Genomic DNA, 15980 nt, shown 5'->3' on the forward strand with positions numbered 1-15980 from the left:
TTCCAGGAGAACATTAATTCTGAGGCTGTTCCTGGCCGGCCTGATGGAGAAGCAGAGAAAAAATGTCAAGTAACGCTGTCTAAAAGCCATAGGCTTTTCTTCTGTCTTACAAACCGAGACACTGCCATTTAAAGGAATCACATTTCTATTACAACAGAGATTAGGGCTAGACAATTTTACATGTGAACATGGTAATATAATATTCAGGAAATTCCTAATTTTCTGTTGGAAAGGAAGGAACAAGTCTCCTTGATCCTCCTTGTCCATGAAATGATGTCTCTCTGAGGCAGCTCTGCTTGTGCTGCTCGGTGAGATGTTCAGAGCCTACATGCAAGAGTGATTCATCTCTGTGCTTCTGGGTTGAGATAACAGCACCGCAAACCCGGCTGTTAAGGTTAACCTGTACACTGCATAAGGACAACAGATGGAAATTCTGGTGTAGAGCCACTGCAAAAAATAAAAACACGTTCCAAAGGGAAAAGGAGCTTGTATTTCTGTGTTTGAACCTTTGATCTTCGCTCACATCTGAAGGGAAGAGTAGACCTTTTGCTGAAGACACATGGTTTTGCATCTGTGAAAACACAGCTGTATAGAGCAAAACAAAATTGCTGCAAAACACAATGGGTTTGCTGTGTCAGTTTAACTGGTGGTGCTAAGATGCTTTAAAAATAGTGGGGTTTTTTTTGGTAGACTCTTTCAGAAAGTCTGTCTTTACACAATTGTTTGTTGAGATTTTACTCTGTGGATTTTAAAGTTCGTTAGTGATCAAGAGACAGCTACTACCTAAATATTTAAAGCAAACTCGTGGGAAAGTCTGGCGGTCCCTCAACAATCCTGTTTTAACAGTTTTCAAAAAAATATAAATGAGAGCATCAAAATTTACAGAAAAATCCACACTGTCAAAACCACCTTGATTCTGAGAAAAATAATCCATCTGTCATCAGTGTTGAAATTCTTAACGAGGTGCATGCTGTATACAGCTATTTCATGGTAACACACTGCTTTATCTGAGTTGCCCCAAAGCACCCCCTGAAAGTAAAGGGACGTGTCCGGGTGTCCGCAGTCACATCGTTTTGCATTTGAGCGTGATGGCAGGGCTGTTCCCGGATGCCTGCCTGTTGTCTCCTGCCTCCCCGCATTTGCGGCGGCACATCGCTGTCCCAGCAGCGTTCCCTGCAGCCCTGCTGCCTCACTGCATAGCCCAGCACTACCTGTCCCTCCCCACACCCATCTGTGTGTCCCCCAGCACTGCCACTAGCACACTTGTGTCAGGAGCCTGGCAGCATCCCTTGTTTTCTCCTTAAATCTCTACTCTCTCCAGTTGGTTTATTACAAAGGACAAAGAGGAGCTAGAAATGAGGAAGGCTAAATGCAAAGATGCAAAATTGTTTCTTTAAATAGAAAAAAGTGCTCTCTTATTTCCTAACCACCAGATTCCTTTTTGGACAGAGAGGGAATCTGGCTTTGTTTTTCTAATTCTTGATATCATCACAACAACACTTTGCTCTTAAAATTTATCCATCCTGGAGCCTTACGATAAATTTTCAAATGTGTTTGGGTTCCGAAACATGCAGCTGGCACTTAATAGGATTTTCAAAATAGCATAAGCAGGTTAGACATCCTCCCATCCACTGAAATCAGTGGGATTTAGGTACCTATCTTGCTCAGTTGCTTTTGAAAATCCTGCCAGGTGCCTGTCTGCATCTTCAGTTGCCCTGGAAAATCTGGTCCCCATCTATCTCCGTGACACCATCCCACCCCACCTCACCCCCACGGCTCCCATGAATATTTGTCTTCTGTCTCTGTCTCCTGCACTCTGGCCTGTATTGATGCTGGAGTCTCCTCCTTTGTAGTTCCTAACACCAGGGACATCCCTCTCCTTTCTCTCCACCAAACTGGCTCTTCAGCTGGTTAAAAGCTCAGTTGGGCAGCTATGAGCTCTCCCATATTTTTCAAATTAGTAGTTTTCCTCTCCTGATAATGATTTTTAATTCTTTCTTGGTGTTGTTTTGACTATGTAAAGCATTCGAGGGTAAAAGAAACGGTGCAAACAGGAGTGAATGTGAGGGGAGCTGCCTCTTATGCCTCTGTTAGGCTTTTTGTGTCTCTAGGCTGAATGCAAGATGGGGAATTAATTTCTCCATCAGCCTGTCTTCTCCCCTTCCCTTGGAATGGTAAAGTGGTCAATGGGTTGTATATTTAAAGACGAGAAAACTGGTGTTTTAATTTCTGTGTCGAGCCCCGTGACTCACTGGCTCTGCTGGTGCAAGCAGTTCCCCATCTGTAAAATGGATTCCCGGGTCCCCGTTTGCACGGGTACGGAGCACGGGTAATTAATAGTGTTTGTGCAGCCCTTTGAAAATGCTCAGACAGAACGTGCTGGAAGGTGCTGCGGGTTGGCCTGGGGCTGCAGAGGCTCACCCCGGAGCCCTGCCGCTGTCAGAGCCCACAGGGCCCGGACGGGATCGGAGGATCCAGAGGGAGCTGCTGGCCAATTCCTTCGCCGCAGATATTTTTCATTTTCTTCAGGAGAAAACAAATTGGAAAGGGAGTTATCGGTGTGCACGCCTCCCTCACCGCGTGTTGCCTTCTCCTTTCCCAGGAATAACAACAGCTTCATTAGCAAGCTGACAAAAAAAAAAATAAAATAGAGAGAGACAGAGAAAGAAAGAGAAAAGAAATAAGAAAAAAAAAAGGAAAATAAAAGAAAAAAAAAGGGGGGGGAGGAAGAGAGGTACGAGAGTACTGAAATATTAAGGACAGTAATAGTCCGGGTAAGGTCCGGGTAAGGGAGACACAACAACTCTCGTCTTTGCCTCATGCAGAAAGTTTCCTCTTTGAAGTGGTTTCTTCCCTCCTCACCCCGCCGGGAGGGAAGGGGGAACAATTGTGGAGATCTAAAGCCAGCAAGGAATGCTGAGCTGATGGCTTTCCTGCCTGCCCCCTGCCCGCACCCCTGCACACATTCCTCTGTGCCCCTGCCCGCACCCTGACCGAATCCCAGCCTGTCCCATCCACATCTCTGTCCGCCCCTTCGCACTGCCAGCCACAGCCCACACTCCTGTCTGGATCCCTGCCCGGCTCCCTGCCCGGATTCCTGCCCGATCCCTGCCCGGCTCCCTGCCCGATCCCTGTCCGATCCCTGCCCGGCTCTCTGCCCGATCCCTGCCCGATCCCTGCCCGGCTCTCTGCCCGGCTCCCTGCCCGGATCCCTGTCCGATCCCTGCCCGGATTCCTGCCCGGATCCCTGTCCGATCCCTGCCCGGCTCCCTGCCCGGATCCCTTCCCGATCCCTGCCCGGATCCCGCCCGGCTCGCTCCCGTCGGTGCGGGGGCCCGGCCGCAGTTCGCGGGGTGGCCGGTGGGTGTCGCCCCGGCCCCGCTTTCCCTGCGCTGCGCGGGGGCGGATGAGGGGTGACCCGAGCGGGCCGTGACCGTCCCACGCCGCGGGTGTCCCGAGGAGAGACATTCCACAGACACACGGCGAGGTGCAAAGGCCTGGGGTGCTTGGCTTGTTGGTTTTGGTTTTGGTTTGTTGGTTTTGGTTTTGGTTTGGTTTCTTTACCGAGGGGGTTGTCGAGTTCTTCCCGCGTGGGGAGCATTCCCCTCCCTTCTCCTGAGCGTGGCGGGCGCCCTCCGACTTGTGCTGCCAAAGCGGCTGCTCGGAAAGGGCGCGATTCTCATCACGGTGCTTTAGCCAGTGTGGAAATGGCACCGGGAACAGCGAAAAGGGGCAACTTTCCCCTTTCGAGGTGCAGGTGTGCAGGTGTCCGCTTGCCATGGGCAGCAAGAACAAGAAATATTTACATCTTGCTAAAGATCATCAGTGCACATGAGCAAGAACTCCCTGTCTGGCTTGGACCAGCCAGTGAGATAAATGGATATTTGCTCTTTTGCAAAATACACACTCAAACCATTTTTATCCCTTGAAGTTTCTTGCATATCTCACAGCCACACTTTTTCCCAGTCTAGGATTGTTTTCCTAGAACACTGTGATTTCTCTCTCTTCTTTTTCTCATTAAAAAAACCGAAACCAACCAAAAAAAAAAAAAAAAAAAAGAAAAGAAAAGAAAAGAAACCGAACCAAAAAACCCCCAAAACCTCACAGAAACCAAAAGCAAAACTCAACCAAAAAAACCGTAAAACGAAAAAAAAAAAAAAAACCAAACCAAAAAAGAGAAAACAAACAAAGCAAAACAAAAAACAAGGAAAAATACTTTTAGACCTCTTCCTATGTTATGGGTTATTCACGTTTTGCAATGTATTCCCAGTAATTTGCAACTTTTGAAAGCCAGGCATTGTTCATTTCAATTTATTGAAATGCACAGATATGTTAAATAGGAAGGGAAAGAATCCCAACCCCAGTGACTTCTGTTTGGCTGCATATGCAAAGAGAGGGCAGCTTGACTCTTCCCTCGGCGTTTGTTAGTCACATCCTCTTGGCCATTGTTTTGCTGTTTGTGCTGGGAATCCAATTTATTTAATGGTAAAGAGCCAGGGGTTGTTTGGTGGTTTTTTGGTTTTGTTTTTCCTATTCCACTCATTTCGAGCTGTTCTGAGAAAGGAAAAAAAAAAAAAAAAAAAAGTATATTAGCCATGCCAAGGAGCAGCTCTCAAAGGGAACTCTAGTTGCCTTGAGAGAGGGATGAGGATCTCCGAAATGACAGCATACAAAATATACTATATATATATGTATTATATGTATTATGTATGTACATATATATATATGTATTATATATATAGTATATATGTAATAACATATACAAAACATATGTTATTACACTTCTTTAGTAATTTTTGGTTGTATATTTAATTTTTGAAGATCTTAAAACCCATCCTGTGGATAGATAGTGAAAACTTGGCTGTTATTTAAGATGCCGGGCTGCATGTACAGTACTTCTTTCCTTTCTGTAAGCCTTAGGAGGTGGTCCCCTGGCTGCTGTAGGTTGCCTGTTTCTTGAAAATCTAAGTCCCCCTGAAAAACTGTTTATAGCAACAGGCCTGTTTCCAAAGTCAAGGGGGGAAGGAGGGGCCATCGCTTTCAAATTACTTTTTTCTTTTTTTTAGGGAAATAGAAACAAATAGGTTCCTTGTGAGAAAGGTGTGAGCTGCCTAAATTGGGAAACTATCCCGTCTTTGAAAGCTCCCAAATCCCAAAATTATTTTATTTAAAAGGGCATCGAGGAACAAATTTCTGATGTTGTTATGGCAACAGAAATAGTTGGGTGGCAATGTGGGTATCCAGAACGTCAAGACTGTAAGAAACCAGCAAAATAAGAAGCGTGTTGTATTTGGAAAAACAAATTGAACGATGGTGGCCAAGCCTTACACTTCTCTTATTCAGTGTAATCCCCATTTTCTTCTGTCCAGCCATGCCGACAGTGCCTTAGCGAAGGTGCCAACAAGTCATTACAGTATTTATTGCCCTTAAATGCGACCTCAGATTACAGTCTGTTATTTTTTGCCGTTGACATACTAGAAGGCTATTTCCTTGTGTTTTATATTTACTCCTTCTTCAGTACCTCCAACTTTTCTTTTCTTTTCTTTTTTTGTGCCTTTCTGTAGCGACACGTGCTCCAATCCCTTTTTGTCCCCGCGCTCCCTACCTCGCCTGCCACAGGACCGTCGGCAATGCCCCTTGTAAAAGCAGCCGGACGTACTCCCCTTAAACCTCCGCGATATTAAAATTTCACCACCCGCTTTCATTTCGTTCTAGCTGAGGGAGCCCTGAAACCGCAGCCCCGTATCCCCTAGTTTAGAAACAGCCAAAGTATTTGGGAAGCTCGCGGGTCCCTACTGTAACACGCTTCAGGGACCTTTTGTACAGCAGCCGAATGAGATGAATTTGCCAAGTTTCAAATTTCAGGGGCAGGCAAGACATTTGTAAGTCGGTGGTTTTGTTATTCTGGAAAAGTTCTTTGATTTGCAGGCTTTTTTTTTTTTTTTCTTTCCCCTCTTACCTTACTTTTAATAAAAAGGAGATGGAGTGTGACATTAAGCAATTTTACAGCATTAGCAGCTTTGGGCTGTAAACAAAAACAAACGAATCCCGCTTACTTTCAGGCTCAGTAGTTTGCTGTCAGTCGGTCCTAAACTGGGGACTCGATCCTACGGGACGTTATTCAAGCGAAACACGGCTTGAAGTCTCGGGAGTTGTGTCTGAGTAAGTACCCGGGAATCAGCCCCTCTGCCTGCTGGAAAAGAGAAGTGCTGGTTATCTCCTTTTAAAGTTCTTTAAAAGAATGCGATCTTTTAAAATGCTGTCGCAGACTTCGTCCTAAAGCTTTTGATTTGCTTTTAGATTGCCTTGCTAAGGGAGGGTTCCTGATGCAAAAACTGGAGAGAAAAAGAGAAATTAGTGCGTTTTTTTGGTAAGGCTGGGATTTTTTTTCTTTTACATTTAAAAACATCTCCACCTCCAAATAAAACAAACCAAAAAACCGTTTTTTTCGAAGCATCTGATTTTAATTTGATGTGATTTTTGTTTCAAGTTTCTTTAAAAAATTAAAACATATCCCACTCAATGATTTGAGCTTCAATTTTCAGCATTTTACAATGTAAGATTACTTGACATTATTTAATTGGACATGAGGGTGTAATACAGGAATTTCCGTTATGTGATGGATTAATTGTTTTCCTAATACTTTAAAGGCTGAGATCCAAACATTTTTCCATTCTATTGCAAAATTAACTGCAATAAATCTGTCAGACCCAATTATTCATTTAAAACATTCCACACTGATTAAATCTGCACATTTGCCTGCGTGCAAGTGCGAGCGAGGGAGAGGAGGTGTGCGCGGAGGGGGGAGACAGGTTTACTCCCTCTCCTTGTCAAAACGGCAGTGCTGTTAGAAACGAGTCCTTTAAATTTAACCTGGAAAATGTGGATAGCTAAATAGTCTAACGAGAGGATGAGGAATATGTGGATGCACATCCCTGAGCATCCCTGCTGTATCTCCTTCTCGCTGCCAGGTCCGGACAGGCAGAAGCGTCACATTTGGACGCTTGATGCTGTTTGAAAAGATCATATTTTACTTCTAGTGCGGGTGGGGTTCTTGATTTTTGTTTTTGGTTTGGTTTGGTTTTTTCCTTCAGTTTGTTGATGTTTTCAAAGTCTCTAAACAAAGTCAGATGTGTTAACAGTCTTATTAACAATGTTAAAATGGAATTAACAGCTTGTGGATACCTCAGGAGTACAATAGCATGTCAGCCTACCCTGCCCCCTTATAAATCGCGTCCCGCTGTCTTTCTTTTGTTTCGTGCCCAATCAGCAAACTAAAGTTTTGTTGAGACAGAAGGGCAGTTCAAGTGTTCCTGCTCCGGCGGAGGAGGAGCGGCGCTGGCTCTCTCCCCGGCCCCGGCCGGGCCCCCGTGCGAGGGAGCGAGCGGGGAGACGGAGCGGCCCCCAAACCTGCGGGCAGGGCTGCGCTGACCCGCCTGCCTCCCTGACCTCTGCCGTCCGGTTTTGTCAGTTTAAAAGGCTTTGCCGAGGTTGTAGTTTACTTTTATGGGCCTTTCAGCGCGGCTACAAAAGCTTTTGTTTATTTTAAATGTAGCGCGGTTCAGATTTCTATTAATCTTCATATAACTTCTGTGGCTTTGCCTCTTCTGTAAGGGTTCGTCGCTGAAGTGGTGCCGTGCCTGTTCTGAGGCAGCCAACATCGGCTGGGTAATTACAGCGAGTTTGGGGACTTTCAGAAATAATTTGCCTCTGAGAGTGGAAATTAGCACCAACACATGCTGTTGTTTAACTCGATTTCACCATCATTTGGGCTCAGCGCTAAGGAAAGGCTTTTGTTTTACCTGTTACTTGCTTGAGTTTTTACTTTTTTACAACAGAATCCTTTAGAAGCGTCGCCCACCAATTTCAGCATTCAGTGCAAAGCGAATATTTAAGACGATCTAAATTTTTTCATGTGGCTAGAATTACCTTGGGTTAATTTGCATAGAAAATTTACGGGGAACTCTTAAGTGTTTTCCTTTATGGTAATTATATTTTTACTCATTTCCTCCCAGAATCTCCAAGTATTTACTATTCCTCCTAGAAGAGCAGAGCTCTACCAAGTGGGCATGCATTTCAAGTCCTTCTACTAGTCAAAAAACTGCAAGGCACAGACAGGTTGCAGTTCACCTAAGGACTGCAAAACATTCTCAAGCCCAAAATGGAAAATGTAATCGCTTTTGTTGGGGTACTCAGGCCCCACGTGCTTTCAGTCAGCCCCACAGGCTGCCCCAGCTCTGGCATTCCCACCCCACTTGGCTCCCTGGCCCCGCAGCCACCCACTGGGCTTGCTGGAGATGTACCTGCGCTCCACGGTGCCCCAAAGCAGGCAGCCTCTGTGTCCAAAGGCTGCTATCTGGAGCTCTAGTTTTGTCTCTGTCAGCCCCTCATACGGTGCCCTCTCGGAAGTAATTTGGCCAAGCTGGACTATGCCCTTCCTTGCTGTCCTTGGGCTTCCCAGTGCTGGCTCCCACTGTGTCCCCATGTGCATCCCACAGATCAAGGTGCTCTGCTTTTGCTTTCCAGGCGGTAGCAAAGGGATGCTTGGTGTCCAGTGTCACAGCTGCAGCTGGACTGCCTGGCCCTACTTGTCTCTTTCCTCTCTTGTGTGTGTTCACCCTCAACCCCCAGCCTAAATCCCTGCTGCCCTCCCTTCCCTGCCCTTCAGTTTACACAGCTGTTCTGTAAACGGAGGAGATGATACCAAATGCAATGCAAATGGATTGGTAGCCTGTGGGCCATTTGATTCCACTCTGGTGCACACCAAGCATGGCTTGCCCACCACAGCACATGAAAATGTTTACCCTTTCTGCAGATTGTGTCCTTGAGAAGGTGTGCAGTGACGAGGACTGAGTTCATTGTTTTCTTAACTAACCAGTACAAAAACTGTCTCACAGGGAAACTTGTACTTTGCAACTACAAGTTTTGCACTTATAAAACCCACTATATGGTCTTAATATGGAAAGAATCAGAGTGATAAAGACTAAATTATAGAGGAAAAAAATATATCTTATTAGTAGTATAGCTTAATTTACTGTATTGTAAACATATTATATTTAACAGGCCATACAGTACTATGAGAATATATAGAATATAATATTTTCTTTCAGCTTATCTGAACTGCTATGTGCCTATTTTTGCACTCCAAGGGTTTTACATCAAAAATCTACAGAAAAAATATGCATTTTCATCTTATTTTAAAGTTGGTAAAGCTGATGAAACTGATGAACAAAGAAAAATTTATAAGTATGCGCTAGTTTACTTATAGAGAAAAAATGAATGCCCATTTTTGGGAAGCAGATTCATTTTTATGCAACATCTGCTGAGAGAATAAACACGTCTTTTGTCTGACTCCTAGGAAATTCATAAAGAGTGTTTATTGAGAAAATATTTGTTGTTGATTTAAACGGTACATTACAAAAATGGCATTAGTACCTTGTGCTTTTTGTGATTTTCCAAAATCTGGGCATCTCAAAGTGTCCCAGAGGAGCAGTCTCCCAGGAAAGGTGCTTAGGAGTGCCAGGGTGAGCTCTGCAGCTCACCCTCTGCACACGGGTGCTGTGCTTTGCATTGGCCATCCCCATCAATGGGGCCCTGTGCTTCTGTCATTGTGGGGGTGAATCTCATTTATTTCAGTAGCAGACCGACAGCAGTGGATGAGGGCAGAGTAGCAGGGCAGCCCTAGCTGGCTCACCTTCACGGGGCACCAAACCCAGACATCAGAAGTGCTGAGACCTTCCCATGGAGTGACTTCGACAGACTAGTGCCTGCTGCCTGCTGCTTGCCAGCATCAGCCCTGGCATCATTTTGTTGTACAGAAGCTTGGTCTCACGTGTGATTTTCCAGGTTCCTTAATTTCTCTAGTTATAGAGAGATCATCTTCATGCTAGAAATCTCCTGAAAAAAGATTTAAGAATAACCACATTTCCCCCTTCTTATTTCTATTCTTTATAATTTGTAGCAAATTCCTATTTTGAGGACTATAGTACAGTTTGTTAACTTTTAATGTGTGGAAGTTTTGTATACGGAGCTATGTGGAAACTCATCATCTGTATTGTCATCTTGATGAGCTGTCAATGATGCCCACAGGAGTCTGCACAAGCTCACTGAATGCAGATCCCTACAAACTACATAATTTTTTTTAAAGAAAGAACAAACAAATTTAGTGCCACTTATTTTAAAGTAATTTTAAATTACAGAATATATTATCCATGTGCTTGCCATTTGGATCCAAATTATTCTCATACAAAATTGTGGACTGCAAATTGCACCATAAGAACAGGGTCAAAGAAGTACTACATTCTTGATCCAGGAGAATGTACCCACATATTCCATATTACAATGCAAAGAGATCTACTGAAGGTAAAATCAAGATACTGAAAAAAATCTTTCCAGGATTTAGCCTTTATACAAATGTCTCTATTTGAAAGAAGCTAAAACATTATACAGTATGGTGCTATCTTTTATTGAAGTCTAAAACTGCTAACTAGTACCTTTTGGTCATATTTCCTGCTGATATGTCTGGGAAGCCTCTTGCAGCTGTTGGAGTAGGCCGGATGGGAAGAAGGAGTCAGTTTTAGTAAAAAGTGGCTATGCTAGAGACGTGGTGGTCACTTGTTGACCCCCCTTGGAGAAGCCCTTTCCTTAAGACCTCAGAAAAGACCCGCAGATGTCCCCAGAAATCTTACCTTGGCCCTTCACAGTAGGAAAAGTGAGCATGTGGCTTTGGGGGAGGAGGAGAGGGTTCAGCTTTGATGGGTGCTGATTTTGGGCTTTCTTTTCCTTTGGGTGAGCTCCACACAGGTTGAGCCAGTGTGGGGGTCCAGGTATGTGCCAGGGGCAGAAGCTGCCAAGGATGGAACATCTCATCTTTGCTGCAGAGCAAAAGAGGCACCGTGACACAGAGAGCACTGTCCTGAGCACTGGGACACAACTGTGCTTGAGAACCAGATGTTGTCCATTCAGTCATTGCCCGGTGCTCAGCTGAGTGGAGGGAGGCCTTGGACCAGACTGCCAGGAGCTACACCAGAGTATTCCTCACCTCTATACTTAAATCCACCTGGCCAAGCTTTTCTGAGGCAAATAGTTGTGTTCATATTCAGTGTTCATCTGTCTGGATGACTTATTTACCTTTCCCAGGCAAATTTTACTGAAGGCATCCTGCAGGTTAACTAGTTGCAGGTGACTTCTTGTTTTGCATGGCTTCTGCCCTTGCAGAGAGGTGGCCAGAGTGAGGTGCAACTGAGGAGGCTGCATTTCATCCACAGGCAGATCTGTGATGCGGCAGGTCCAGGTGAGCCATGGCTTGGGAAAGGAAGGAGGTTGTGGGTGTCAGAATGGCACTTTGGCTTTCCCAATCAATGGAAGAGTCCTATCACATAAATTCTTTACTATCACTTTATTTCTATGAAAACATACTCATGGTAGGAATGCTGTCTCACAATGTGTGATCTATATAGGTGTGCCTCTCAAGAGATTTCTCCCTAGAGGTATAATACTTTAATAATGTATGTAAAAGGTGCAAGATGCATTTTGAAGATGTAATACTTTGAAGTCTGTATTCTTTCCTATTGCAAGATGATTTTTAGATTGGAAACTTGAGAAAACCTTGCAAATGAGGCTGTTGGTTTATTTATTTATTTGTTTCATTTCAGCTGAGACAGATGGGATTCTCGGATCATGCACTGTTAAGCCTTCCTTTGGAATTCGCGCCACTGTGGCCACAGAGCCCAGATGGTGCTTAAATCTGTCATTTTTTAACAACCCGACTTTCTTAATTTTATATCCAAACACATTGAGCATTCAGAGTGATTAATTACTGTCCAGATATGTCTGTGCTGCAGCAATTTACGCGTGTGTGCCAAAGATCATTTTGTTTTGGAGTAGGTAGTTTGGTGAGGGCTGAGTGGGGGGCGAGCAGCACCCAGCAGACACTTTACGTTGGAGGTAGCAGCACGGTGCTCCTTGTATCATCCTCCCATGGCAGCAGCTTGGCAAAAAGTTTCTGTAAGTAAATCAGAGTTTTTGTTCACCTGGACATTTTACAGATTCTCTAGGGAATTTTCATTATTGCATGGAAGTTTCAATCTCACCAAATCCTCTATTTCCCATCAAAATGGAATTTTTTGTTGCCTGACACATGCCAATATTATTTTTTCAGGATTTTAACTCCAGACATTAGAGGCATGGCCAAGATTATAATGGCCAGGTATTTAGCAAGAGAAAGCTGAAGAGTTTCCACCAAGAAGCAGGCCTTGCTCCAGAGGATTTTGTTTGAGGGTTTTTTTTTAAGTAGTTATTTTTCTGGAAGAGTTTAAATATTATTTGCAAGTCCAACACTTGCATTAATTTTCATGCTTGCAGCAGGCTGCCTTCAATTTTGGAAATGAGGGAAGAGCTGATGCTGTGTGGTCCATGCCACTCCAGCTCAACAGCAGACATCAATATAGCCTGTCAAAATCCTTGAACCTGTGCCCTTTGACTGAGCATCATTAGGCAACCACCAGAATGACCAGAAGGCTATTCTTGGATGTTACTGTACATTGTTCATTTGGCTGTGTGGGTTTTGGTGCAGGTGGAAGTGCAGTTTCAAAAAAACCAGAGAAGTGGGAGCTTTCTCCAGCCTTAAGTCAACCAGAGTTTCTAGGACTTCCATCTCCTTTGTGAAGGAATTATGGTGCTTGTGCTATGTTAAACACTGGCAAAGCAAATGTCTAACTATTCCCATGCTGGGGACACTGGTCACAGTCAGGCTGTGTCACTTCTTCACACAGTCTTTACGCTTGCACAGTCTAAACTGTTCATGCTGCTGTTTTGTGTCTTACCCATCGTGCATGCCACTGCTGGGGGCCACTTCATGCTCAAGAGCAATTGGCACTTCTTTAAGGTATAGAAGTTTAGCACTGACGAGTTTGGGCTCCTCACCAAATCAATACACTTTAAAAGGAGAGGGAGAGTGTAGTCAGTCTGAATGTTTCCAATTTGATACTGCAGCTTCTGTTATTGAACTGCTGCTGTAGGCTTTTGTTCCACAAGCAGATACATCTTGGAATAGACATTTCCCTTGTTACATTCCAGTTGAATTTAATTACCATTAGTAATTACTGACTGGTGTCACTGTTGCAAAATTGACAATTAATATGAAAAAGCTAATGTATAGGATTAAAAAAAGAAAGCTCTTTGGAGGAGGGAAGTTCCTCACCACCAAAGCCCAGCACTGCATCATAGCATTGCTTCTGGAGCAGTGAACTGCCCCTCTTTCATGTCCAAATTTTCCTTCCATCTTCTAACACATTCTAGGAGGTCTTACAGTAATTATATGAAGTTGCAGCAATGCTTTGTTGTTTTGTTTTTGTTTTTGTTTTTTGGGGTTTTTTGTGGTTTATGATTTAATAAGGCAGGAGAAGGCTGAGCAGGCTCTGGTTTTTAGGAGAGATTTATTGGCTTTCTGGGCAAGGAGTTCAAGTTACTGTGCATTTCCTCACTTTCTTATTGGTGATATGGGTATCTAGCATGACATTTTTCAGACAGGCTAAGGGTTAGAAAGGATTTTTTTCAGTCCTTTCTGGTTTGTACCCTGCAGTGTACTGAGAGGTGCTTACAAAGACACCTCCTATAGCATTGAAATATTTGGATAAATTTTAATGTAAGTTATAAACTTATAGTTTATATAAAATGGACAGATAAGCCCTTAACCTAACACCACTCTTAAAAATCTGCTCTGCATAATTAGCACTAAATTAGAATAAGTCTGGTTAGTATTCCTTTTTTTTTCTATTTTTTTTTTATTTTTACAAATAATTCAGTAACTCTAAAAGCTGTAAATAACATCAAATTAATGCAATCAAGTAAAATCAAATTAATTAAATCTTAAGTTTCCATTAAGTGAATCCCAGTGGTGTGGTGGGAACTTATTCTTCACTCAGAAGATTCAGTTTTCTACTCATGTTGCTCCTGGGTACCTAAGTTTCAGTAGCCTATTAAGTGCCTGTGCTAAGCATCAGCAGTCACTTCTGCACTTTCTAGGTGCCCCTAAAATGTAGTACATGGAGTTTCTTAGACAGTGGAAGGGACAGTTTTGTGATTTTTTGGGCCTCTTTTATTTAATAGAAACATGGGTCAATTTCCGTCTCTAGCTTCAACCCTATTTTGTCCTTCCTGTAAAAAGAAAAATGCTTTAGGTTCCATCGGAAAGTCCTGATTTCCATTCCCTTTATTTGCAGGTAGATATAGAAAATCGTTGTACTATAGAAAAAGTGCTACCAGGTGTGCATTTTTCAAAATACTTCACGACAATTTCACTCTGAAGAAAATTACTGCTGTTGACACATTAATATTGCATGTTTGGTTTTGACACAGAGATAACTTGGAATATCTCTACACCATCTTCCTTAAATCTTCCTTAAAGCCAAAGAGTCACCTGGCATTGCTCACCACCTTCTGACACTTCAAATGCCTGAGTGTGTTTCCTCCTTGGTGTGTGTCCCTGAGGAAATCCAGAGGTTTGATCTAACTGCTCAAAATATAGAAGTGCTTTGGAGAAGTAAAAGTTAAATCAGGTAATCTAATCAAAATTTCAGAACACAATAAAAGGAATGAAGTTCTCAAGACCTTGGATCCTATTCACCTTCAAAAAAGAGCCCACTTCACAGACTCATAGAATCACAGAATGGTTTGTGTTGGAAGGAACCTTAGTTCCATCAAGTTCCTACCCACCTGCCGTGTGTAGGGACACCATCTGCTGGACCAGGCCCTGAACACCTCTAGGGATGGGGCATCCACAGCTTCTCTGAGATGTGTCACTGCCACACCACTCTCACAGTTAAGAGTAATCACTTTCATCTTATTTGAAAGCTGTCAGCTTCTATCTTAGTTATGCAATGCTGAAGGACAATATTCCTATCAAAATCTTTGTTAGGCTATGATGCCATTCTCACCAGTCCTCTGTCAGGGCACAGTACAAAACTTTAATGGGAAAAACTGCAAAACAATTTGCTTTTTTCCGGAGCATATTTTTGTCATGGGAACAAAACATGGTGAGGAAAAAGGGTACCCACTCTGCCTAGGGCTCCTTTCTCCTTTCTCTGGGAGCACCTCTTCCCAACACCCCAAATGCTGGACTCTCCAGGATGCTGCTCTGATCACAAAAAAAAAAAGCTGTCTTTCACAAGTGAGCCTTTTAAACCTTTTGCTAATGAGTTCCCAAGTGCTTTTTGGCCATAGATATTAAAGCTTGTGTGTTTGCGATTTCCCTGGCAAGCTGCCGTTCGTAAAAAGGATATAGTGTTTTCTTGGTCCTTTGCCCAAAGTAATTTTGCAAGGAACTGTAAGTGCATTTAGTACATGTCATTCATTGGAGAGAAGTCATTGTAATTGCATTTGATCACAATCAGTTTATGGCTCTTTTATCATGTTTTCATGCTGCATATCTACTCAAACATCATAGCAAAACTTAATGGCTACTGTTTTACTTCTGCGTAAAATATTTTATGGCCTTTTTGTGCAGCCCACATTAGGTTTCAATCACCATTGCCCCATAGAGAGAGAAAAAAGTTGGATGAAGAACTATCAAAAGTCCTTAACTATATAAAATTTTATTTTAGGTCAACTTCCCATAAAAGATATTAAATGTATTTTGTGGTTTATTCTGCATGTTAACAATTTTAGAGGAGCTGCAATATTTCGGGGGAAGCAGTATGAAAGGGGGAAGTTAATTCACAGAAGATGTTTTACATTTGGGGTAGTTTTCCTTTGTAAAAGGATGGATTTGAAGGGGTGGCTGGAGAGTAATGCTGGTGCATTCTTGACGCAGCATTAAAAGCTCACTGTTGCCTTCACAAAATTCAGATTTCTGAAATTCTGCTGAGCCTTTTAAATCATTGCTTTAAATTTTTGATGTTCCATTCATAAAACCCTGCACAATTCTCGTGCCTTAAATTATATCTTTGGCTGCCTGAGTGCTGCCGAAGTTCCCAGCTGAA

At 43.2% G+C, this 15980-nt stretch overlaps 1 protein-coding gene across 5 annotated transcripts in view; it reads left to right on the forward strand.

Annotated features, from left to right (window-relative positions):
• CLYBL (citramalyl-CoA lyase) overlaps positions 1-15980 on the forward strand; it is a 165593-nt gene that overhangs the window by 27307 nt on the left and 122306 nt on the right. Inside the window, exon 1 of one of the 5 annotated variants that reach the window (XM_063149600.1) lies at positions 6307-6370. The exons of the other annotated variants lie outside the window; for them this stretch is intronic. Coding sequence (XP_063005670.1) covers positions 6327-6370 — 44 coding nt within the window. The 5' untranslated portion in view covers positions 6307-6326. Of the gene's footprint in view, positions 1-6306; positions 6371-15980 lie in introns of those variants that run through there. 5 annotated transcript variants of the gene reach the window in all.

This window comes from Melospiza melodia, chromosome 2 (assembly GCF_035770615.1).
Source record: "Melospiza melodia melodia isolate bMelMel2 chromosome 2, bMelMel2.pri, whole genome shotgun sequence".
NCBI lineage: Eukaryota > Metazoa > Chordata > Aves > Passeriformes > Passerellidae > Melospiza > Melospiza melodia.